The sequence below is a fragment of the Callorhinus ursinus genome, unplaced genomic scaffold (genome assembly GCF_003265705.2).
Source record: "Callorhinus ursinus isolate GAN/ISIS: 27379988/994484 unplaced genomic scaffold, GSC_fseal_2.0 scaffold73, whole genome shotgun sequence".
Taxonomy (NCBI): domain Eukaryota; kingdom Metazoa; phylum Chordata; class Mammalia; order Carnivora; family Otariidae; genus Callorhinus; species Callorhinus ursinus.
In genome coordinates this window covers 5,606,535-5,632,968 of record NW_027397135.1, presented here as the reverse complement: position 1 = coordinate 5,632,968, position 26,434 = coordinate 5,606,535, and the positions used below count along the sequence as shown (strand labels likewise).

At 43.7% G+C, this 26,434-nt stretch overlaps 2 protein-coding genes across 3 annotated transcripts in view; one reads left to right on the top strand and one right to left on the bottom strand.

Moving 5' to 3' along the window:
- Positions 1-13,794, top strand: part of LANCL2 (LanC like glutathione S-transferase 2) — a 57,910-nt gene extending 44,116 nt beyond the window's left edge. For both annotated transcript variants that reach the window (XM_073886908.1, XM_025853149.2), the window contains 4 exons: positions 1,490-1,672; positions 9,195-9,371; positions 9,738-9,810; positions 13,440-13,794. In XM_073886908.1, coding sequence (XP_073743009.1) covers positions 1,490-1,672; positions 9,195-9,371; positions 9,738-9,810; positions 13,440-13,543 — 537 coding nt within the window. In that variant the 3' untranslated portion in view covers positions 13,544-13,794. The remainder of the gene's footprint in view (positions 1-1,489; positions 1,673-9,194; positions 9,372-9,737; positions 9,811-13,439) is intronic.
- The window catches only part of VOPP1 (VOPP1 WW domain binding protein), a 140,669-nt gene continuing 127,462 nt past the window's right edge, over positions 13,228-26,434 (bottom strand). The window contains exon 5 of the mRNA XM_073886910.1: positions 13,228-14,089. Coding sequence (XP_073743011.1) covers positions 13,992-14,089 — 98 coding nt within the window. The 3' untranslated portion in view covers positions 13,228-13,991. The remainder of the gene's footprint in view (positions 14,090-26,434) is intronic.

Here is a 26,434-nt window from a genome sequence, read left to right as displayed (position 1 = left end):
GCAGGGAGCCCGATGCAGGACTCGATCCCGGGACTCTGGGATCATGACCTGAGCCAAAGGCAGCCGCTTAACCAACCGAGCCACCCAGGTGCCCTAAGAGCACATTCTACGTGTGGTTTTGTACTGGGTTAGTTGTCTAGTGGCCACATTTTTCTTCGGTCCATGTCCTTCTGCTCATCGGAGTCGTTAACTCTTTGAATAGAGGGGAACCTTCAGGGAGCAGAAAGGGCCTCCAGGATCCCGACTGAGGCAGGGACTTTGTCCTATTCACATACCCCCAACTTGCTTTCGGTTGTGTTCTAAACTTTCAACTAGTTTATTGTTGTGGTTGTGATCTTGTCTCTCAGTCATGCCTGACATTGCGTGAATTGAGTAGTCCCCGATCCGTCAAGCGGGCAGAGACTCCACCCCAGATCGTGCTTCAGCCTGCTTCCAGCCTTTTGGCCCGTGGTGCCCTTCCCTGCTGGGTACACAGACTTTTTTTGTCCCCCCCAATTAAGCCTTTCTTTATCGACCACACCCATAACAGAGTGACTAATGCTCAAAAATCACAAAGCTAGCAAGTCGAGGACCCTTCTCCAAAGAAGACATACAAATGGCTAAGAGACACATGAAAAAATGTTCATCATCATTAGCCATCAGGGAAGTTCAAATCAAAACCACACTGAGATACCACCTTACAGCAGTTAGAATGGCAAAAATGGACAAGGCAAGAAACAACAAATGTTGGAGAGGTTGTGGAGAAAGGGGAACCCTCTTACACTGTTGGTGGGAATGCTGGTTGGTACAGCCACTTTGGAAAACAGTGTGGAGGTGCCTCAGAAAATTAAAAATAGAGCTACCTTACGACCCAGCAATTGCACTCCTGGGTATTTACCCCAAAGACACAGATGTAGGGAAAAGAAGGGCCATATGCACCCCAGTGTTCATAGCAGCAGTGTCGGCAATAGCCAAACTGTGGAAAGAGCCGAGATGCCCTTCAACAGATGAATGAATAAAGAAGATGTGGTCCATTTGTACAATGGAATATCACTCAGCCATCAGGAAGGATGAATACCCAACTGTTACATCAACATGGATGGGACTGGAGGAGTTTTATGCTAAGTGAAATAAGTCCAGCAGAGAAAGTCAATTATCATATGGTTTCACTTATTTGTGGAACATAAGGAATAGCATGGAGGACATTAGGAGAAGGAAGGGAAAAATGAAGAGGGGGAATCGGAGCGGGAGACGAACCATGAGAGACGATGGACTCTGAGAAACAAACTGAGGGTTCTAGAGGGGAGGGGGGTGGGGGGATGGGTTAGCCTGGTGATGGGTATTAAAGAGGGCGTGTTCTGTGTGGAACACTGGGTGTTATATGCAAACAGTGAAGCGTGGATCACTACGTCAACAACTAATGATGTAATGTATGGTGACTAACGTAACAAAATTTAAAAAAAAACTTAAGGAAAAATAAATGTTTTGGTTTTTTTTATTTGTTTTAAAGCCGGCAGCAAAAGTGGACCAAGAAACCTTGACAGAAATGGTGAAACCTAGTATTGATTATGTGCGCCACAAAAGATTCCGATCTGGGAATTATCCGTCATCATTAAGCAATGAAACAGATCGCTTGGTCCACTGGTGCCATGGTGCACCAGGTGTCATCCACATGCTTATGCAAGCTTACAAGGTCAGTACCTCCATTTGTATCATAATCATTTAATGTTTAGAAATCCACTTTTCTCCACCAGGTTCTGAGTTTGATTTTGGCCAGCACATTTGATTGCAAACTAAAAACCTTTTTGAATTAATGTGTTTACAAAGTAAAGTCTCCCTGTTTCACTTTATCATCCCTGTAGTTGGAGCTGTAAGGGTATGTACGTGTGTTTTAACAGGGATTATATTCATATGTAAAAAGAAAACCTGGGGGACAGCATAGTAATGATTTTTATTCTGCGTGTGAATATCCGAGAAGACAGTAGGCACTATTATAACTAAGCGCTTTTTTGTTTGACTTCACGTCATTTATTTTCTTGGTTGAATAAGCCTTTATTGTTGGATGAGGATGCTTATTTGGGGCCCTTTAAGTTTGAGTTTAAAATTGTTATAAAATTATTCATAAGGGAGAAGTGTGATGTTCAAAGTTTTACACATATGGGGTATTATAGAAAAATAGGCAGTCCCTTTACTGAATAATTCTGGTAGTCTCAAGATACTATTTGGGCACAATATTAAGAATGCATTCGATTTTTCTCCTGGACTAAGAATTAACCTTGTAAATTGAAAGCAAACAATGCTTCTTTTTTTTTTTTTTAGTTGTCTTTAAATGTGTTTTCTTTTTCTTTAAGAAGAGAGAGAAAGAGCGAGCATGAGAGGGGGGAGGGTCAGAGAGAGAAGCAGACTCCCTGCTGAGCCAGGAGCCTGATGGGAGCACTCAATCCTGGGACTCCAGGATCATGACCGGAGCCGAAGGCAGTCGCTTTAACCAACTGAGCCACCAGGCGCCCCACAAATGCGTTCTCTTAATATTTTATTACATAGAAGTTGAAATTACAAACAGCTTTACTGTATCCTGTAACATTTAAGTTTTTTAACATTTCTTGGAAAAATAATTCACGTTTAAAGAAAACAGTGTTTTCAAGCAAGTTTTTTAGAAGACTATGCCACATTTGGTTTTATTTTTTAAATTTCTTATTTGAGGGCGCCTGGGTGGCTCAGTCGGTTAAGCGTCAGCCTTTGGCTTGGGTCATGATCCCAAAGTCCTGGGACTGAGCCCCGCGTTGAGCTCCCTGCTCAGCGGGGAGCCTGCTTCTACCTCTGCCTCTGCCCCTCCCCTCAGGCTCGCTCTCTCTCTTAATAAATAAAATCTTGAAAAAAATGTTTTTATTTGAATGTAGTTGGCACACAATGTTGTATTAGTTTCAAATGTACAACATAGTGATTCTACAAGTTTATACGTTATGCTGTGACTACCACAAGCGTAGCCACCATCTGTCACCATGCAGTGCTGTTACGGTATCATTAACTATATTCCTTATGCTGTGCCTTTTATTCCTGTGACTTATTTATTCCATAACCGGAAGCCCGTATCTACTACTCCCTTCACCCATTTTGCCCAGCCCCCGCAACAGCCATCAGTTTGTTCTCTGTATTTACAGGTATGAGTCTGCTTTTTGTTTGTTTATTCATTTTGCTGTTTTAGATTCCACATATGAATGAAATCTTATGGTATTTGCCTTTCTCAGTCTGACTTATTTCGCTTAGCATAATACCCTCTTGGTCCACCCATGTTGTACCAAATGGCATGATCTCATCCTTTTTTATGGCCGAGTGATATATTACAAACACACACACACACACACACACACACACACACACACACACACACACCCCACATCTTATTCATTTGTCTGTCAGTGCACATTCAGGTTGTTTCCATATCTTAGCTATTATAAATAATGCTGCAATAAACAGAGGTGCATATATCTTTTTGAATTAGTGTTTTTGTTTTCTTTGGGTAAATACCCAGTAGTCAAATTAATGGATCGTATGTTATCTCTGTTTTTAACTTTTTGAGGAACCTCCATACTGTTTTCCACAGTGGCTGCACCAATTTTCATTCCCATCAATAGTGTGCACGGGTTTCTTTTTCTCCATATCCTCTCCGACACTTGTGATTTCTTGTCTTTTTGATTTTAGCCGTTCCAACAGGTGTGAGATGACATCTCATTATGATTTTGATTTGTACTTCCCTGCTAATCTGATTAGTGATGTTGAATATCTTTTCATTGTCTGCTAGCCATCTGTATGTCTTCTTTGCAAGAGTGTCTATTCAGGTCCTCTGCCCATTTTTTAATTGGATTGTAAATAATGCTTCTTTTGTAATTTTATCTTTTTAATGCATCTTTATTTGTAATATTTGATGTTGGAGGTGTTGTTCATATATCAAAGTATATAACAGTAACCACAATGATTGATTAGTGTTTTGGCAAAGTCTCTTAGTTTTGTAGAAATAGATAGAATTAATGAAGCAGAATTCATATTTCTACCTGGAAATAACAAAAGAACTAATCCCCGAATCAATTTTATTTTCCCTTTGTGACTAACCATAATAATTGAGAAAAATTGTGGGGAATCTCATGATTTTGCCTAATTTTTCAGAATTTTTTAGTCCTCCTACAAGAGTAACACCTAAGATATTCAAATACAAAAGTCAGGTATGAGCATTTAAGGAAATAACTCAGAAAGTTATGATAAAAAGAAAAAGCATAGTGAAATATACTCTTTGGAAATCAAAAGAACTTAAGGATTCATCTTCTTAACAATACCTCAGTCTTTATTTTTATTTTGATTTTTTTTTAAGATTTTATTTATTCGTTTAAGAGAGAGCACGAGGAGGGGGAGGAGCAGAGGGAGAAGTAGACTCCTCACTGAGCAGGGAGCCGGATGCGGGGGCTCGATCCCAGGACCCTGCGCCCATGACCTGAGCCGAAGGCAGATGCTCAACCAACCTGAGCCACCCAGGCGTCCAATACCTCAGTCTTTAAATTAAAATAAAATTCTGTTCAAATCAGTGCCTCCCTTTTTTAGAGCCTTAGAATGATTGTTGTAACTTCAGTGACATCGAGATAAGTCTCTAATGTTATAATTGTCCAACCATGACGAGTATATTGTTGACAAACAAGGACCCTTCGATATTTAAAACAGATGTATGACTTCGAGAAAAAGTGAAAGCTTTTGTTTGTCAGACGCCTTTTGCTCTTTCACATTAAGGAGGGCAAGCAGTGCAGGTGGGCCCTCCTGGTGGCCAACGGTCTCGGCTTCTGAGGGTCCCGTCCGTCCTCCCCCCTCCCCCGCGAGCCAGCGGTAAGCAGGTAATTGGGAGCCAGCACGTCCAGTGGGGCCATCAGCCTAAGGAGATCCATTTCTCCTAGCCCCGTTGGCAGTCATGCCGTCTGTTTCTACGGCCGCTGGTCACACGGGGAGCACACAAACCACCCATAGCAGAGCCTGCTCGCGGCAGTCAGGACCTGCTCGCGGCAGTACCACAGATGCCTCCCAGCAGCTGCTGCCTATCCGGCTTTGGCTCAGAATATCATCGGAATGTCTGTCCCTGCCTTACTTCTTCCGAAACAGCAAGTTCCCTCTTCTCTTAAGCATAGAGCAAAGACATTACGATCCCATACTTAGTCACTAAAACTTAATTCTGTCCATTTACATCAAGATTCTCAAACACGAGGAAGGCAAGGAATATCAGAATCTTTGGGGGCAGAAGGCTTCAGTGGTAATTTAAAAAGGCATAAATAATATAATTTTACAATATATGAGTGACGTGTGAGATTGGTGTTCGGCCAAGGTGGAGGGTGGGGTGGGCAGAGACAGGGTAGGGGGTGGGGTGGAAATGCAAAGCTAGAGAAACACAGCTCGAGGGTCAGTTTTCTCTCAAGTTATTGTTAACTCAAATTAAGAGCAATATCTGCATTCATTGAGGCTGTCTCAGAATTAGGAAGTGCTTGCATTTTATGTAAGTTTTCAACCTTTTCTCTTGCTGGCATGTGAACTCCTCAGTTCTTCAAGAATGCTGATGAAAACATAAGGTTTTCAAGTGTTTGCAAAATTATTAATATCCTTCACAAATAAAACTATAAATTGAGTCTAGTTTCACCTAATTTGTTTTCCCTTCCTAGAGATGCTAATCACGTGTGTTAGTTGGGTGGACTTTACTTTGTATGAATATATACTATTAATTTAAAATTATATTGTATTCTAGATGATCCTTGAAAAATGTCAGGATTTTAATAATATTCTATGCTATATTAGGAATTATATTACTTGCAAATGATTTTCTAGCAGAGTACATTTGTGGGCCCTATAACTGGAACCTATGTTGCTGAGCAGTTCTTGATTATCTGACAGTAAACTACAGGTGATGGTAACCAGTTCTTCCTTCTAACTACACACACATGGGCCTGCCAGCATTAGCAGTATGTGGATTCAGCCACCGTAAACAGATGCTAACACTGGTCAAATGAAAATTGTATTTGGAAAGGTATTTACAAATATGCGGCCCAGGAAAACCATGTAAGTCATACCAAAGTGATATTGATATAATCTTTTGATTCCATAAAGTAGGAAACCACCACACCTTCCCCACTCCTGTACTTGCGTGCCTATGCTGAAAACCCCAAAATAGAGCTGTATTAGAAATGCTCTCGGAGGGCGCCTGGGTGGCTCAGTTGGTTGGGCGACTGCCTTCGGCTCAGGTCATGATCCTGGAGTCCCGGCATCGAGTCCCGCATCGGGCTCCCTGCTCAGCGGGGGGTCTGCTTCTCCCTCTGACCCTCCCCCCTCTCGTGCTCTCTTTCTCATTCTCTCTCTCTCAAATAAATAAATAAAATCTTAAAAAAAAAAAAGAAAGAAATGCTCTCCAATGGTCAGCCATTGACCAGACATCAGAAATTGTTTTCATATAAAGTGTTCCAAAAGCTCATTTGTAAGTTGATTATTTGAAACATGGAATATCTTGAAGGAGTGCATATCAGAATCAGCTGGAGAGATTCTTTCAAATTATACTTTCTTTCCTTCTTCCTCAAGATGGTTGATACCTTCCTGAGTGTAAGCATCCCTTATATAAATCTACCACTTTATCAATTTGTTTTCCAGTTGTTTCTAGTTTTTTACTCTTATGAATAAGCTGCTTGGAACATTCTTGTACAGGTCTTTTTGTAGACATGTGTTTTCATTCCTTTTGGACCAGTACCCAGGAGTAAAATTGCTGGATCATAGAGTGAGTGTAAGAAACTGCCAGACCTTTTCACAAAGTAACAGCTGTTCCATCAACAATGTAAGAGAGTTCACATCTTTGGCAACATGTGGTACTGAAAGGCTTTTTAATTATACCCTGGCTGATATTTCATTGTAGTTTCTAATGGATAGCAATTTTGCTTGTGTTCATGGCTCATTTATGTATCTTGCTTTGTTGAACGTCTGTTCATTCCTTTTACCCACGTTGTTTTATAGTCTTTTATCTTTTTATTATTGAGTTGTAAGGATTCTTCCTATGTTCTGGTTACAAGTCTTTGTCAGATAGATGTTTTGGAAATAATTTTTTTTTTAAGATTTTTCACTTATTTGGCAGAGAGAGACACAGTGAGAGAGGGAACACAAGCAGGGGGAGTGGGAGAGGGAGAAGCAGGCTTCCCGCGGAGCCGGGAGCCCGATGCGGGGCTCGATCCTGGAAATAATTTTGTAGTTGGCCTAATCGTAATCCTTCTGGTATCTTTTGAGGAATAGAGTTTTTAATTCTGATAAAGTCTGTGTTTTATCAAGTTTTTTATGGTAATATCTTTCTGTGTCTTGTCTAAGAAATTGTTAACCAAAAAAAATAAAACAGCCAGTTATATTACCAGCAAAATGGGCTTATTCAGGAATAGCGGAGAATTACATTTTGGGATATGCAAGCTATGACAAAACCGTAGGCAAGTCCAACAAACAAAGGAGATGAACATTATTTTATGGAGGAGAAGGAGGAGTCGGGGAGAGGTTGTTTTGAATGTAAGTCCATTGGAAAAAAGCAGGAGTTCAGGGTCATGACAGTTTCTCATTGGCTGAGTTGCAGGGATAGTCGATTTCTTGTAGGAGATGCGGTGAACCTTTTTTCCCTGTTGGGGCCTATAATTGATGATTCTTTCCTGTTTCCTCTTCTGTTGGGGTCTGTAATTGACAAGTCTTTCTGGAATTGAGTAGAGTGGCAGGCTTGCCCTTCTAACCTCCCAACTCCACTTTAGTGAGGTTTCCCTTTATTAATTGTCACAAAATTTTACTTACAGGTTATACAGGTAGTATTCTTCTCCAAGCTGCACGGATTTCGATTTAGAACTGTGAGCTATCTCTAACTACGGTTTATATATTACATGTGTATTTTGTATATTAGGTTTGTATATGTGATGTAAGAAGAGAGATCCTTTTTTGTAAGCATCAGGATATCTGATTGTTCCTACATTGTTTCTTGGAAAGACTTTTCTTTTCCCCCATTTGATTGATCTGGTGTCATTAATACTCCTAACAAGCCACTGACTTGAAGAACCAGTACCCTTTTAGTGTTCAGAAAACTGAGACATTGAGCCCCTCGCCCAAGGCCGGGCTGCGCAGTTACCGGGTGACAGAGCTGAGATTCGAACTCAGGCGGTCTAACCCCAGAGCACACGTCTCAGTTGCTTTCATGAGTTAAGAGTCTTGCTTCTGACCCTGGTGAATAGATTCTACATCAGGAATAGTGAGTGAAATGCAAATGTCTCTCTGTTTCCCCTTCTACCCTCTGCGTACACTGGTGCACATACTTCATCTCTCTCTCTCTCTTTTTTTTTTGTGAGGTCACTACTGATCAGTCACAGGTAGATGAATCCTGTTTGCCCCCCCCCCCAAGGAGATCATCTCTAGGACCCTTTTGCCTCTAATTCATTTACACTAGCATGGAATGAGCTAAGCAAGTGGAGATTACTGACAGCAGATTCTGAGGGAAGGACTAGAGAAAATAAATGAAACATGAGGGGAAAGAGAAGAAAATTTAAAAGGGAATTTGAGGAGGCAAAAACAGACAGCCTCCTCCTGCTGGGCCTTTGTCTTCGTCAAGCTCATCTGTCTCTTTACATAGAAACCACTCAGTGGAGACCGTGCCAGTATGTTGTGCATCCCAGGCACGTCTGCTCCAGGAACTGCAGGCAGCTTCGTGCTGGTTTCCGTGGGATGGATTATGACAGGTCTCAGCAGCCCCGATAGTGCCGGGCCATCAGGGTCTTACTGATAATGTGGCTGACCCAGGATATTGAGTATTCTCGACCTAGCTGACAGGATATTGTGGAACCATCAGTCCCTCAGTTGACTGCACCAGGAGCGTAAGTGTTAGTGCCGGAGGGCATGTTGCTCCAGGAATTACAGAATGCTTCCTGGTTTCTGGTAGCTTTTGTCTTAATTTTTTAGCTAAATTTTAGAACTAGTTTTGCAAAACCATGAACTGGGAGAACGAGGGGAAGAGGTGGGGGAGATTAAGGTTGTGAGGTGCGGTACTGTGGTGTTGCTGGTGGTGGTTGTGGTCACCCCCAGAGCTGTTTCAGGTTGCCTGATGCGTCATTGACTAGCCAGAAAGGGAAGCTGTTTGGCTAACTCGTGATCGAAAACATCTTTCTCACACTCTTTTGCTTTCCACTGCGCAGGTCTTTAAGGAGGAGAAATACTTGAAAGATGCCATGGAGTGTAGTGATGTCATTTGGCAGCGAGGTTTGCTTCGGAAGGGCTATGGGATCTGCCACGGGACGGCCGGGAATGGCTATTCGTTCCTGTCCCTGTACCATCTCACGCAGGAGAAAAAGTATCTCTACCGAGCTTGCAAAGTAAGGAGTCTTTTTTTTTTTCTTTTAAAGATTTTATTTATTTGAGAGAGAGAATGAGAGAGAGCACGAGAGGGAAGAGGGTCAGAGGGAGAAGCAGACTCCCTGCCGAGCAGGGAGCAAAGTAAGGAGTCTTTATCGAGACAACTTTGGAATACCCCAGAGCACGCACAAAATCCAGAACTACAGCTCCTCTCCTTCTCTTAACTGCTTTCTCCCAGCTCTGTGGTCTCCCCTGTTTCTCCTGGCCCAGCAGTACCCTTTGCCCGGGAATCCTTTTCCTTGAGTGCTTGGTGAATTCACTGCAGTGTCTCATTTGCTGCCTTTTCACCAAGTGAAATCTCTGCTCTTAAATATGTTTCCTCTTAGTTTGCAGAGTGGTGTCTAGAATATGGAGCACATGGGTGCCGCATCCCCGACAGACCCTACTCTCTCTTTGAAGGTAAGTGTGAGCAGAAAACGCTAGGTTTAAATACCTGGGTGAGTGAATTTGGTCCTTCTGTGTGTCTCTGCACTGGCCCTATTGCATTTGCCCTTCTTTGAGTAATAACTCCACAACTGTAAAACAACTGTGAACAAAGTAGTTTATCGCTGAAAATTATGTCGAGTCTCTGTGCCTTACCTATTTCGTGCACCCGTGAGCGTCCTTCCAATATTTCTGAAGAATATGTGCAGACAACATAGAATGTTTGCTACTCAGTAATAGAAGAAATAATAAGGTTACTCCTCTGCATTTTGTCTATAACACTGTGTATATAATATTGATCTATTCACAGGAAACTTGTTTAGTTATTTAAATAATGTTTAATTATTTCAGATATATATTATGACTAATTGATATTAGTAACTTAAAAGTATTAGTAGTTAGGAAAATAGGTAGTTGGAAAAAATAGTAGCATACTCAAGAACAAGCAAAGACAGGAAATGAGCAAACGCAGTTAAGTCTGCTGCAAAGCACCGTATATAGACTATAATTCAGGAAAACAAAATAGAAACCCTACAGAGAGGACTCATACATTTTTTGTATTTATATTGTGTGTGTGCCTCTGTGTGTGAATTAGATAATTTGTAATGTAAGCCACAGAAATCAAAGGGCAAAGGTTGAATGGTATTAGGATAAATTGGTGATAACTTTTGATTACTTTAGAGCTACATCTTGTACTAATTCCAAAGTAAACTTCAAAAGGAATAAATGATTGAATATTTTTTAAAAAAAATCAAACAATAGATGGGTGTTGAATTTTGTCAAATGCTTTTTTCTGCATCAGTTGATAACGATCGTGTGAATTTTTTTTCCTTCTTTATTAACATTGTGGATTATATTGGTTGATTTTCAAATATTAAGCCAGCCTTGCATCTCTGGGATAAACCTCACTTGGTCTTCTTATATATCGCTGAATTGTATTTGCTAATATTTTGTTGAGGATTTTTGCATCTATATTAATGAGGGATTTGGCCTAGAGTTTTCCCTTTTTGTACTATCTTTGCCTGCTTTTGGCATCAGAGTAATACCGACCTAATAAACGGTATTGAGAAGTATCCTTTGCTCTTCTGTTTTCTGGAACAGATAATGTATTACTTGGTGGAAGAATTGGTGTTGATTCTAACATAAATGTTTGGTAGAATTCTCCAGTGAAACCTTGGAGTAGAGATTTGGGTGGGGACTAGTTTATAGGGCTGTTCAAGTTATCCATTTCACATATGGTAAGTTTCAGTAGTTTGTATTTCTGAGACATTGTTCTGTTTCACCTACGTGTCAAGTTGATGTGTGTAAAGCTAATCCTTTATTTCCCTTCTGATGTCTGAATTATCTGTAGTGATAGGCCCTATTCTGCTTCTGCTCTTGGGTATATTTTTTAATCACATATTAGAAATATAAGCAGAAAATAGAGCACTTGCCATTATCTTTTGCAGATTAATATCCTTTTAATATTCAAAGCAGTCATAATGAAAAAATAATCCTCAGAAAAAAATTTCAGTCTTTTACATCATTAAAATGCAGTGTATTTGCATTAGATAGAACAGAGTTAATACCTGAACTCTCAGTGGAGTGCATTCAGGTCTATTAATGGCAGCTCCAAAGTCCGAGTAGGTCAAAATCTTTGAATGTACAACTTCCTAAAGGCTGGGAAGTTAGATTCATCTGTTCCCCTATGCCTCCCAAGTGCCTGGAAGTGGGCTCTAGGTAGATCCTTGTGGGGTGGGTGGAGAGTACTTCTAGTGCCTTTGTGGAGGCGACTAGGCTGAAAGGGTCACTGACACCGGTAACCCCTTCTGGAGCTTTCTCCTGTCCAAGCGCTCCGTCGAGGTCAATCTGCTGCTCCACCCCACCAAAACAGGAAAACAAATGGACCACTCTAGGGTGTCATGGGTCATCGTCTTTTTGTAATAGGTTCTAATAAGTCAGTGTTTTTCAGATTTCTTAAGCTACTGGAACCCTTTCTTCAAACAAAAACTTACAGGGTTAGTCTGAGAACAACCAAAATGTAGGAAAACAGCTAATGACACACACAAAATGTGAATGAATTGCAAAATCATTGAGGGAAGAAACCACACAGAGCAGGCTATATATACTGTGGGGTTCCATTCAAAGGACATTCTGAAACAGGCCAGACTACTCCGTGCTCGGGATGGCGGCAGGGGTAAGCTAGAGAGGGACACAGAGTGGGGAGGCGATGGAAATAGTCCATATCTCTTGATAGGAGTTTGATTTACACAAGTGTGTGCATTTGTCAGACTCAGAGGAGTCCACTGAGGACTTGGGTGTTTCGGGGCATGTAAATTTTACGTCAAAAGAAAAGCTATAAACAAAAATCCAATAAGGGAGGAATTGTTCTGATTGAAAAGGGAGATAAGGGGCCTAGAGGCTGGAGCCAGCCAGCTCGCAGGCTTCCTCGCCCACCTTCCTGTAGGTCTATTTAAAGCCCGATCTTGGTGCAGACTACAGTGATTTGCAGTGGGGATTTCGATGAAAACAAAGTTCATTTTATTTATTTTTAAGATTCTATTTATTTATTTGAGTCTCAGCGAGAGCATGAGCAGGGGGAGGGGCAGAGACAAACAGACTCTCCCCCCCACACACACACACACACCTCACCCCTGAGCACAGAGCTCAACACAGGGCTCCATCCCAAGACCCTGAGATTATGACGTGAGCTGAAGTCAGATGCTTAACCAACTGAGCCAACCAGGCGCCTCGAAAACAAAGTTCATTTTAAAGTAGCATTCGTGTGTGTGTGTGTGTGTGTGTGTGTGTGTGTGTGTGTGTGTGTAATGGAATATTTATTCAACCATAAAAATGAAATCTTGTCATTTGCAACAACATAAATGGACCTAGACAGTATTGTACTAAAGCAAACTAAGAGAAAGACACCATATGATTTCACTCATATGTGGAATTTAAGAAACAAAAGAAAGGGATAAAAAGAAAGACAAACCAAGAATCAGACTCTTAACTACAGAGAACAAACTGAAGGTTGCCGGAGGGGAGGTGGGCGGGGAACAGGTGACGGGGCTGAAGAGTACACGTGAGGAGCGCCGAGGAACGGAGAGAAGTGTTGCATCATTACATCGTACACCTAAAGCTAATACAGTGTGTTAACTCTACTGGAATTAAACTTTAAAAAGTTTTTAAAAATTAAAGTGGCATTCTTAAAATTCAAAGAAGATACAAAATGCTACCTTTTTGTTTGGACTAGGAATAAAGCTCTGAGAGAGGAAGTTTTATAGTTGAAATAGCACAATAGCAGCACCCGTAACTTTTTAGGTGGCCATTCTATGAGATCATCTTAGAGTTGCAAGATACAAGATTAAAGCCCAGAACCCAATTTAAAAAAAAAAAAAAAAAGGGAAGAACAACTGGTATTGTTATCTGCTGGGTGCTAATATAAGGATTTCTTTGTGTTTTTTTTTTTGGTTTTGGTTTTGTTTTTTTATGAAGTCATTTGTAAAGTCCCCATCACCTTTTCCATCATCCCTGTCGCCCCTGGTACAGGCAGTGATTACAGGTCACTTTGTTTCAGACGCTCCCCTAATGCCCTTGAATAAAAGGATCCACGTTGTGTGTTGCAGGCATGGCTGGCGCGATTCACTTTCTCTCCGACATCTTGGCACCGGAGACATCCCAGTTCCCAGCATTTGAACTTGCTCCTTCGCAGAGGAACAAAAAGATGTAAAGAGACTACTAAGACACCTGTTTGGACCAAAAGCCAGATTGCTTAGTGCCTGACACAGAACCAACTGTGAATCTTGAAGAAGGCCAAAAAAAAAAAAAAAAAAAGAGAGAGAGAGAGAAGCAGACACCTTCACGGGCCCCCTTTGTTGCAAAGACCCTCAAGTTAGAGCATGAATGACAGAAACCATCCCGTCAGCGTTTTGTAACAGTGTTCCCCTCACTGGTGTAAAATATGAATTCTTCACCTCCGGCCTTCTGTAGCATTTGCATGTTTCTTGGTGTGCATTGTCTATAGGTGTAAGTTGTTCCAAACAGAAAGCCCTTCCCTCCCCACGAGCCCGGAGCCGACCGCACACGAGAGCACGGCGGCAGCCACTTCTCTGTATATAAGATTTCAAGGGACGGGTCTCCTGTGTTGACAGACGGGGAATAGGCAGGCGGTGTCTCTCTCATATACCACAAAGCGTCTCTAAGGTGATATCCTCATGATACTTTGTCAGCACTCTCTGTGAGTACCTTTCAGACAAGCACGAGGGAAAGACCATTCCTAAAACCGAAAAGAAAGAAGACAGATTAAGAGGGGGGTTTGGCTGGAATGGTTGGGGGTGGGGGGTGTGGGTTGAGCCTTTGCACCAGGTCGCCAGACACTCCGCTCCCTCTTTGTGTTTTGTTCACCCTTAGTGTTTTTCAGAAGCCAGAGGGCATGCATCGCAGCTCTACTGGGGCGCTCTGTTCTCAGCTGAAGTTCCGGGAACCTGTGTGGAGTTCCAGAGGCGCCTGTCAGTCCCAGTCCAAACCAGCCAGTGCCCTGGGCGGTGGACTTCATGATACCAGAAAACACCCAAGGGAAGCCTTGCCATGACCATATTGTAAATCAAGTAGGGATGACTAAGCATTGGCAGTTCTAGATTTGGCTTACATTATTAAAACAGACTACACCTCAATTTTATCATCATCATAACCTATTATAAGTTCAGTGGATAAAATTCCAGATGGAGATAAGCAGATATTCACTTGTTGCCATGTCCCTGCAATTACACTTACTTCAAAATTTAATAAGTTATCTCAGTGTAAATTTGGGAGGAATACGGTCATTTTTGGTCATTGAAATCTCACATCTGATTGAAATATATGAAGCAATAAAAGGACTAGTCTGCATTTATACATACGGGAAACATAATCTAACCAAGAAAATTGTGCTATTAATCTGCCTGACCTGTTTTATCTAAAAAGATGGACATTAATTTGGATTAGCATATTCTCAATAATCCTGTCGTGTGGATTTCAGGTTTTAGAAGAGTTTTGTCATCACCGTACCAGTGGCCTAGGACTTTCCAGGCACTTCTCCTCTTGTGAGCTAAGGCACGGGTCATAAAAGCCTAGATAGGTTTCTCTGCTGGTCTGGTCCTTGTCCGTAAGGGTCTGTCTAATCACTTATCAGCCCTAGTTTCCACTCCTTTCATAAAAGAGCAAGAATATCCACACAGAAGACAAATCTTCATGCATATGCAGTTCGTCAGGTGTTGCTGAACCTTCTTTGTGGGCCTGGCAGCCAAACATGGGACCTTCATTTTTTTTTTTTTTGATTTTATTTATTTATTTGACAGACACAGCGAGAGAAGGAACACAAGCAGGGGGAGTGGCAGAGGGAGAAGCAGGCTTCCAGCAGAACAGGGAGCCCGATGCGGGGCTCGATCCCAGGACCCCGGGACCATGACCTGAGCCGAAGGCAGACGCTTAACCAACTGAGCCACCCAGGCGCCCCGGGACCTTCATTTTCTAAATGAAGCCTCATGGATGCCTTCATTGCAGACACTGTTTCTAAGTCATGACTATCTTCTCTCAAGTTAGGTAGATGGCTTCCGTGGGCATAAATGCTCATGGTTATATTTTAACCAACTTCCTGGGCCTGCCCAGTACTTCTCAGGCAGCCCAGTACCCCATTCCTAAAGTCAGGATATGCCGTCCTGAATCAGTTGAGGGGGACTGTTTGGCAGGAGAGCCCACACTCCCTCCCTTGCCGCCCACCTCCTCCAAACCACACACACACAGCTTAGGAGGTCTTGCCTGCCTCAAGGCTTCGGCTAACAGCTTTGCCCAAACTTAATTCCTCAGGGGAAGCCAGTGGGACTGCACAGGGGTTGCCCCCAGACACCCCCAGTACATCCTGCCTCAGCCAGGGGGAGCACGTCAAAGCCCCTGATTCTGGGCACATGTCTCCAGACCAGAAACAGCAAGGGAGACTCACTCGCTTACCTGGGCATCTCACCATCTATGAGAAGTTAAGTGTCAGCCTTCTTTCCAACTAATGTACGGAGGGAAAGATAAAGTGTTTGTGGAATAAATGGAGCTTTTATTTATGGGGTTTCCTTCTTTAAGTCAACCGGGTTGACGCCTTCCTGCTTACCCACTAGATGTTAACAGATGCGCAGCTCTCGGACTCTACGTTACCCCCCTTCCTAGCACCTGTTACGTAGCTGCTGCAGAAGGGACGGTTCCAGGGTCAGTCCCTGAAGGCAGAGAAGAAGCGGCATCCACTTCAAGGAACAGAAGACTTAATGGAAGTCGGTTCAGTAATTCTAAGTGTTGGAATTCAGATCTCAGAACATCTCACAGTGATCTCTTGATTTGTTTGTGATCTCCAAAATGTGTCTAAATTTAAAAACTGTGTGCACAATACCATTTTAAAATTTGAAAGAAAAAAAAAGTTGATGGCCACAAAAAGTGTGTGGGGTTCTTTGGTTTTGTTAGTAAAGACAGTTTCGCGGATGGCGACTTGCGGGCTCTTCATTCGTTCTCACCTCCGTCTGCATTTGAGAGTGAGGTTGGGTGGGAGCATTGGTCCCCATTCTGAAGATTTCATTCTTCACTTAAAAATGTGGCAATTGCCCACATCACGAGGTACTGAATAATTCATTAGAACGATAACAAGGTATCCACACATGCGTTCTTTTTTTTAATCCCAAGGCTTCCTGAAAGCTGGACAATGATGCTAAGAGCAGCCTATATTTAGCTGGCTTAGTGTGACGGGCCTTTGCCCTCACCGTCCTTAACGGTGACAAATGGTGACAACACTGCTGGAGGTGGGCACTGTTATCCCTGTTTTACAACCGAGAAAGCTGACAGCCTTGCCCAGGATAACCGCTAGAATGGAGGACAGGCGGGTTTTGCCATTGGTCATACTCTCTTGCACCCAATACCCCTTCCCCTAGGTGCCCCCTACAGAAAGTAAGAATTGAAACCTGGGAGAGGCCTTGCACAAGAGCACATGCCTAGGGAAGGAGGAACAGGGCCTCCTTCTCTGTCCTTGTCACCTGCTCGAGCTTACTGCCCTCCAGGCTGGGTTGGGGGACTGCAACCGTTAGTGTAATTGTGTAGTGCTTTTAGCGTCTATTACTTCATTTGCTGAATTCACAAGAGCAGTGATCCAAATTTAAAGTCCAGGTTCCCTGAACATTTTGACAGACTGTCCTTACTCCATCCCAGGCTCTCTGCTGCAGCTTAGAGGGTCTCTTCCTTTCCTGGGCCTTAAGTCCGGCATGAGGCTAGGTTTGTAGGGGGGGCTGGGGCCATGGTTGTTTTGGGGATCCTAGGTGTGTGCAATGTTTTTTGTGCATATGCATATGAATATTTATCCGGAGAGAGGGTTCCTAGTTTCATCAGAGCTTTGAAGTGGCCTTTGACTCCAAAAGGTAAAAAGTTCAGGTTCTGGAGTAAAGAATGCATGTTAGCAAGCTGGGTTTCAAAACAGGGAGCAGGGATGCTGTGGAAGATGGGCATGGCAGGGGTATCTGGAATCACAAGGCACCCGCGCATTTAGGAAGACCCCTATCACGGTGGAAGATGCTACCTTCAGGTCTCAACTTTTCCATATCACGTTGACTTGAGGAGAGTCAGCTGTCAATTTTCAAAATGACTGTCACCTCCTGATGCCCGTCAGCCTGCTCCTCAACGGGCCCATGGCCCTGGAAGGCTGTGTTGCATCATTGCCCTTCCTGATCAGAGCAAGGTTGCAGTCTCCTTCAAGGCCCCGTTTTAACCAAGACTGGCTCCCTGGAGCTGGATCGCTAGAAGCACCAGTGATCCCAGATGCTTGGGGCTATTATGAGGTCCAGTTGCCTCACAAATACCACTGCACCCATTTTCCCCTCCCACTTAAGAGGTGGGAGGCTTGAGTGCTTCATTCAGCACGCGTTTAATTGCACACCTACAGTGTGCCAGGCATTGGGCTAAGTGCTGAGAGTGAACTGACGAACGGTCATGGATACCGGCCTCCTGCATTCACGGTCCTGCTTGGTGAACACCTGCTGGGAGCGAGTAGCATTGAGCTCAGATGCAGGGGAGGCCCTCCCTTAATAGGACATCAGACAGCTCCTCTGCATTGGGGGGTGGGGGCAGTAAGCCTCCTGGGTGAAGAAGGCGGTGTGCGTCTTCCAGGTTTGGCAGGAGAGGACCCCAGGTAAGTAATCACCCAGCTGTGCAGTATGACGCCCTCTGGCATGATGATGAGGCTGGTCCCAGCCACCAAGGGGCATATGTACTGGGGGTTGGGAAGCTGAATGCCTATGTTTACCTCTGAATTCAACCGCTTGTGTGAACTTAGACAAGAAATTTCCTGAGCCTCAAGTTTTGTTTTGTTTTGTTTCCAGAAAATCAGGACAATAATCAGGACAACTTCATTTGGTTGGTGGGAGGATTAAAATGAAATAAGTAGAGAAAGTGTCTAGCCACATGTGAGTGCTCTGTTGGGGCAAGTGAAGGTGTTGGTGTAGTGCTTTTAAAATGTGAGGAAACAGGCTCACTCTCCTAAGTAGTAGAATGAAAACCCAGAACTGTCCAGCTCCCAAATCCCATGCTTCATGACAATGCTGGAGCTTCCTGCAACTTGTGCGTGTGCGCGCGCGCGTGCATGCGCACCTCACTGCCCCAGGGTCTTTCAAGGGGAGGAAATCCCATAGGGGCCAGGAGTAACCAAGCAACAATTTCAGGCCTATGACAAATCTGAAAGGTGAGAGAGGTTGGGTCCTCTACTTCGCTGGCCTATTCTTTGTTTAGTGACCCACAGAGATCTTCCCAGTTCTGTATCAGGTGGCCTGTCGTGGCCTTCACAGGATCTTCACTAGACAGAAGCAGTGCAGGTCACATGTCAATGGAGTTCACCCCACCCTTTAAAGTACTGCCCGCAAGAGAATAAAACATGTACCAAGCAACGCAATCACACATCCTCCCATAATCATAAATATTCCCCATGGTCCCAAGAATGGATGAGGCCGGCTTTTCAAACCACTTCTTTACAGAGGAAGTTATCACAGACTGTATCAGCTGTTGGGGACTAAAAGGGGGATAAGTTAGGCCCTGAGTCGGGAAGGAGGAGTGGGAAGGAGGAGCACATTTCCTCTTGGCACCTGGGCTAAATGTTGTGAGACCTTGCACGCCTGAAAGATGTCTTTGTTCTGCTCTGACACTTAAATCACAGATTGTTTATAGAATTCTGGACTGGAAATCACTTTTCTGCTGAAATTTCAAGGCATTGCTGCACTGTCATCTAGCTTCCGGCATTGCCTCTGACACTAAGTCATATCTATCAGTAATCACTCTGAATGTAAATGGACTAAGTGCTCCAATCAACAGACATAGGGTGTCAAAAAGGATAAAAAAAACAAGACCCTTCTATATGCTGCCTACAAGAGACTCATTAAAGACATCTGCAGATTGAAAGTGAGGAAATGGAAAAACATTTATCATGTAATGGACATCAAAAGGAAGCCAGAGTAGCCATACTTATATCAGACAAACTAGATTTTAAACCAAGGATTTGATTTTATTTATTTATTTTTTTTTTTTTTTTTTTTTTTTTATTTATTAGAGAGAGGGGGAGAGAGAGAGGGGGAACACAAGCAGGGGGAGTCAGAGAGGGAGAAGCAGGCTTCCCGCAGAGCAGGGAGCCCAATGCGGGGCTCGATCCCAGGACCCTGGGATTATGACCTGAGCCGAAGGCTGACGCTCAACGACTGAGCCACCCAGGCGCCCCTTAAACCAAGGATTATAGCAAGAGATGAAGGAGGGCACTATATCTTCATAATAATCTATCCAACAAGAAGATCTAACAACTGTAAATATTTATGCCCCCAACTTGGGAGCACCCAAATATATAAATCAATTAAAAACAAACACAAAGAAACTCATTGATAATAATACAATACTAATAGGGTATTTTAACACCCCACCCGCAGCAATGGACAGATCATCTAAGCAGAAAATCAGCAAGGACACAGCTCTGCACCCTTGTCCCATAGCCCACCGTGTGCACTCTCATGGCTCCATGCAAGCCTTCTCTCTGTGCCTGCTGGCTGGGTTCTCTGTGGGGCAAGGTGCCGCTCATGGAGAATGTGGTGCCACATGAAGGAGCTGTAGCGGGGTCTTGGGCCCAGGGCCTGGTCAAACCCGGCTTCCCAGGCAAACGGTTCCGGCATCAGGAGACTGCCAACAAGGAAGAGATCCTGAATTCCCTCAAGTACATCCCACCCCCACCCAAGTGATAGGGGGAGCCAACCTGAACACTTGCCCTGGTACAGAAGCACCTGCAGAACTCAGGGGGCAGGGCATGGCAGAAGAGGCTCAAGTCCCCACTGTGGGTGCTGTGCTGCTCACTGAAGTCTGTGCTGATGGGTGGGGAGAAAAATGGTGCCAGGCTGCTCCCCTGTCCCAGAGCGGGGAGTTTGTACCCTCCGCTATACAGGAAGCCCTCACAGAAGAGCAAACAATCTCCACTCGTGTGTTCCGGGGATCCCTCAGATCCCTGCGTTCACCCTGTCTCTGTCTGGGCTGGTAGTTCAGTGCACTTGTGTTTTATCTCAGGCACACAGGCTGAGTTTCAAAACTCCACATTTTAGGGGCCCAGGGCAGCGTGGACCCATGCTGATCCTCTGGGGGGCGGGTCTCACGGCGCTGCGGCTGGTGCCAGTTTGTCCCAGAAGGGTAATCACACCAACACACAGGAGGTTGGAGTTTAGGGTAAAGCACAGCAAAACGCAGGCATCCAGGTTAGCTGCCGTTAGCAGGTGTCTCTGCCCTTGTGCTAATGAATGCAATGGCACCCACTGGCTCTTCTGTCCCTTGAGAGACAGTGCCACACCTCCCAAATGCACTCCAAAAAGGGGAACTATCGCTCCCAGTGTGTCCCAGGGGATCCAGAGACCATGCTGTCTGCTCCCAGGCCTCTGCCCTCTTTCTCCACAGGAACAACGCTGCACATCCCAGGCTCCACACTGGCCATGGCATGGACTTCTATTCAGTCTTTGAGGTCCACTGATTGTAAAAACTCATGATAATCAGCCCCTCTTCTTTTCCCAGTCAACGGTTTGAGAAAGTATTTTTCTTGTGCAATTCCCTGTGTGCTGTGCATGTTTTATCTCTCTCGCTCTCTCTCTCTCTCTCTCTCTCCTCTCTCCATGATCAGGGCTCCCTTCCCTCGGCAGCACCCATGATCCTTTTCTTCCCCAAATTATGAGTCTCTGCATCTCCTATCTTCCGCAAAGTGGCCTCTTTTCTCCCTCTAGTTGTGCAGTTTGTTCTCTCAGTCCTCAGATTGATTTCTTGGGTGTTCAGAATGACTTGATATTTATCTAGCTGTGTTTGAGGGACGAGGCAAGCATAGGGTCTCCCTGCTACTGTGCCTTCTTAACTCCCTCAACTCAAAAACTGCTGAGTTTTGAAGAGACTGAAGCTGATGGAAATTCTGGTCCATGTGGTATGATCTCATCGACCTCTCTGTTGGGGAACTGCGGGGGTCAGTGCCTACTGAGATGACCTTCTGCAGGTGGCAGAAGGAAGTAGGGGCAGGAAGCTGGGTGGCCACCGTCATCAGATGGCAGGCTGACCTTCAGCTAGATCTAGTGTCCTCTGGGCCAAAGACCAGAACTCTTTTCAGAAAAAAAGTTTTCAATTTTGTGCGAGGGTTGGGGAGGGGGCTGTGATGCCATTGGGTAGGTGCGGGAAGCACCTGGAGAGCTGACTAGGTTTAAACCAACTAGACTCAATCTCCTCACTGCCACCCAGAGGCCCTGGAGCTGTCAGTCCCACAGCCTTGGGCAGGGTCCGGGTAACTGACCAGGTACCTCTTGCTCTCCTTCCTGGGGGCTCTGGACTCCCTTTGCTCCTCCTTCCCTCAGCCTTCCCCTGCTCAGTCATTAATCACTCATCCATCTGCTTTTTGGCTTCCCCAAATGCGTGGCTGTTTCCTCCCCTGCTGATCTCATTCTCTTTATCAAAATAAACTGGGGGTTGAGGGAGGGCATGCTGCACTCCAGCAGACCTTGGGAGGGAGCCCAAGTGTGCCCCTCAACCTTGCAGCTTCACTCACCCAAGGTTCCCTGGCTGGCTTGAAAGGCCAGGAATGGCTCAATATTTTTGAGCCCCCGAGAGTTTTTATCTCCATAATTTTTCTGGGACTCTTCCTAAGCTATACTAAGCACTGCCCAGCCACCATGATCATCACAGATTGAGCAGATTTTAAACTTCTTTTTACTCAATTGTCAGCATCACTATCATGGGTTCAAACAGGGACTAGTGAAAGACGGGCGCTGCTTGCCGCACGGCACACCCCAGACCACTCTGGCTTTCTGAATCTTTCTTACATTGAATTATCTTGCTAACATCTTAATTTTGTGATTTCGTCCCCTGTGGAAAGCCTGCTAGTTTTGTCAAATGGGAAAATTCATAAATGAAGAAGTCAAGTGTTTGCAAAACACCATAGTTTCTCAATCGTTTTACCATCACAAATATTAGCCATTTCTGAAAGAATAGACCTGGAAGGTCAGTAAGAACAGAAGCTAGGTGGCTAGGGGTGCGGGAAGGAGAAAGGAAATGGGAGCTGCAGTGGGCCTGCAGCACAGCCGCAAAGCCAGCCACCCTCCCTCCCCCCTCGACCTCCCCTGCTTCGAAAAGTATTCAACCTTACAGACATATGCTGACACCTGAAATTCCTGTATTCCACATCCAGAGAGAAGCTGTAAAATTGAAGTGCCCTGGGGAGATGGCGGTACATTTTATTCAATATCTCATCAACATTTACAGGCCCTGAGATAAGAATAGTCTCTAATGTCAGACTCTCTGGGTTCCAGTCTGGGCTCTGCCACATTCAGTACTTCCTTACAGGGTTGTTGGGGGGGATTAAATAAAATAATCTGAGCAAAGCAGCTAACACAGTACAAACGTTCACAAAATCAATGTCACCTTTAAAAATTAGGAATGATTCTCTAAGGAAAGAAGTTTTTAATAATGCTTCTGAGCTGGCACTACCCCAGAAGTAAGCCAGGTAAGGCAGATATCATCATCATTTTCCCATTCCAGCACCACTGGCCTGCTTCTTCCGGTAATCACAAGACCTTTTCTCAGGGAGTTGCTTGCTCCTCCCACTTAGGTGCTGCAGCTTCAGCACACACACACCCCACATATGGCTAACTCTTTCCAGAAAGATGTGGTATTTAATTTAAAACTAGCACCTTCGGAGTTATGGGTAATGTTCCCAGTGGCCCACTCAAGAGATATAACAATAGGGATTCTTCACATTCTTTCTTCTAGGCTCTCATATCTTTACTGGGCTTAATCACTTGAGTGCATTTCAGTTCTAATGTATGGTAGTAATATCGATCATTTATTGAGCCGGGCACTGTGTGAAGCACTTGATAAGCATCATTGCATTCAATTACCCCACTCAGGCCTGACATAAGTCTGTGCAGAGGTTTCTGAGCCACATTTTACTAGCTATGAGACAACTCAGGATCAGGAGAGCTGCCCAATGTAACTGAGTTGTAGGGCAGAGATTCAACCAGACCCAAATTAATGGGAGTAGCATCGGATATTTCAAGGTCCAGGATAAAAATGGAGCTAATTTCCATTCTTGCTGAAGGGTAAGGGTAGTGAAGGAAGACAAGCCGTTAGGATGAGCCGTACAGTGACAGCAAAGCATCTAAAGCTTAGTAAGTTTAGTGGACAGAGACAACAAAGCAGCAGCTAAAAGATGTGCTCAAAATTGAAGCATTTCGATCATGCACATGAGCTTCATATTCTTGTTTTATACCCTATTCAAACAAGCATGGTTCTCACAGATTCACCCTATTATACATTGGAGGGAACAATAGAATGTAAATGTTACTGCTTTGCCCCTTAATTAATTAGTGAGTCTAGGCAATGATCATCAATGGCTATCTGGAGACAAGTAGACATTTTATATACCTTCTGATAGAAATATACACCACCACTTCTCAAGTAGACCTTCATAACAAAACAAAAAAAAGGATCTGAATCTTATCAAGCTTCTCTATTTACTAGTTTATAAGAAATACCAATATCATGGAGATGCTTTTAGCAAACTCCAGACTGTGGATATATCTGCAGGATAAATAACCTGGTTTGTTTTACAAAAAGATAAAAAAGAGATGGAAAGGAAACCTGCAGATTCAAAGAGATTTAGAAATCCATTTCATGGTATGACTTTATTTGAATCCTGATGCAAATAAATTTATTTTAAGAAACTGCAAGACAATCAGGAACAATGTAAATATTCATTGGATCTTTAAAGATATTAAAGAATGATTGTTGAGTTTAAGTGTGATAATGCTATATGCTTAAATAATTATAGACAAAATGTCTGACATTTGCTTCAAAATAGTGTAGGAAAGGGTCACAAGTAATATAGATGGATAACACAAGATTAGTCATGAACTTATAATTTTTGATGGTTTGTGATGGGTACCTAAGGGTTCATAATTCTAATCCTTGTTCTGATGTATTTTTAAAAATTTCCTATAATTGGGATCTAACTGAAATTGGGACCATGGAGATACAATGATTTGGAGAAGAATGGTGGGAAACCAGGACTCTGACACAGAAGACTAGTGGCTGGACAAGAAGGAATAAGGTTAGAGAGGAAGGGACGTGTCTCTTGGAAAGAACTGAAAGAAAAGCAGTGTTCAGAGGAAAGCCAAGAATGAATAGCTCAGGATTCAGCGCCTGTGGAATGGAATTATAGTCCTTCAACCGTGCTTAAGGCCGTGCCATTTTCCCAAACTGCTGTTTCTGATAATCTGTTTCAGTTGATCACTCAAGACAAGTGTCCAAACCATCATCAAAGCTCTAGACCAGAGCACATAATTTATCAAATATGTAAGTGAACTTATTTATTCATTGAAAGGTATGGCCTTCCCGCAAGATCCTTACAGTATTACTGATCTATTGCTGTGTAACAAGTTACCCCAAAGTTTAGTGGGTTAAAATAACAATAAACATATTTGTGTCCATAGGACAGAAATTCACGATCAACTTAGCTGAGCAATTCTGGCTCAGGGTCTCCTATGAGGTTGCAATTAGATGTCACCTGGAGCTGGAGGAACACTTCCAAGATGGCTCACCCACTTGGCTGTCAGTTTGGTGCTACTGCTGGCAGGAGGCCTCACTTACGGTCTGTATTCATTTCCTGGCGCTGGCACACAAAGTTCCACAATCTGGGTGACTTAGAACAATAGCTTTGTTCTCTCACAGTTCTGGAGGCTAGAAATCTGAAGTCACAGTGTTTTCAGAGCCATGCTCCCTCTGAGAGATCTAGAGATCTGGTCCACTGCTTTCTCGTGGCTTCTGCTATTGCCATCCATCCTTGGCACTCTTGGCCTTGCAGATACATCACTCCAATTCCTGCTTCTGTCTTCACGTGTGTTCTACCGTGTGCATGTGTGCCTTTTTTTTTTAGACAGACAGAGAGTAATATGTGTGTGCATGTGAGTGGGCGGGGAGGGGCAGAGGGAGAGGGAGGCAGAGAGAATCTTTTTAAAAACTTTTTTATTTAAATTCAATTTAATTAACATATACTGTATTATTAGTTTCAGAGGTAGAACTCAGTGATTCATCAGTTGCCTACAACACCTCGTGCTCATTACTTCAAGTGCCCTCCTTAATGCCCATCACCCCACCCACCACCCCTCCAGCAACTCTTAGTTTGTTTCCTATAGTTAAGATCTTACGGTTTGCCTCCCTCTCTGTTTTCATCTTATTTTATTTTGAGAGAGAGAGAATCCTAAGCAGGCTCCACACCCAGCACAGTGCCTGAGATGGAGCTTGATCTCATGACCCTGAGATCATGAACTGAGCCTAAATCAAGAGTTAGATGCTTAACGGACTGAGCCCCCAGGTGCCCCAGTCTGTGCTCCTTTTTTAACTCTTACAAGGACACTGGTCATATTGGATCACGGGCCTACCCTGCTCCAGTAAGACATCATCTTAACTAATTACATCTGCAATGACCCTATTTCCAAATAAGGTCATGTCTGGGTCTGGAAAGAACATAAATTAGGGGGGTGGTGTCTCTTCATAGAGCTGCTTGAGGGTCCAAATGACATGGCCAATGGATCTCCCAGAGCAAGGATCTAAGAGAGCCAAGGCCTTTCATTTATGGCCAGACATCAAATGTCATATACCATCACTTCCACTGTGTTGTATTCATTGTGGGGGGATTAAACCAGGGCACAAATATCAGGAGACCAGGACCACTGAGGGCCACCCTGGAGCTGGCTACATGATACACATTTCTTCAATTGAAAAATACACTCATCCCTTCCCCAGGCCTCCTAAATGCTCATCTCATTACAACATTAGCTTCTGTTAGGTTGTTAAATACAATGACCTTCAGGTTTTATGCTCTTGTTTATCTGAACAATTGTCTGAGGTTTGACCCTAGAAGTTTCTTTTAAGACAACTCCTAAAAAAAGATTTTATAGCTACACTCATGCCTTCCATCTTTATACCATAGTTTTCTGACAATACCCTGAATTTTATCTTTGCTTGGAAACTATTTCTTAATTTTAACATTATTTGCCAACTAGAGGTCTGAGAATTTCCA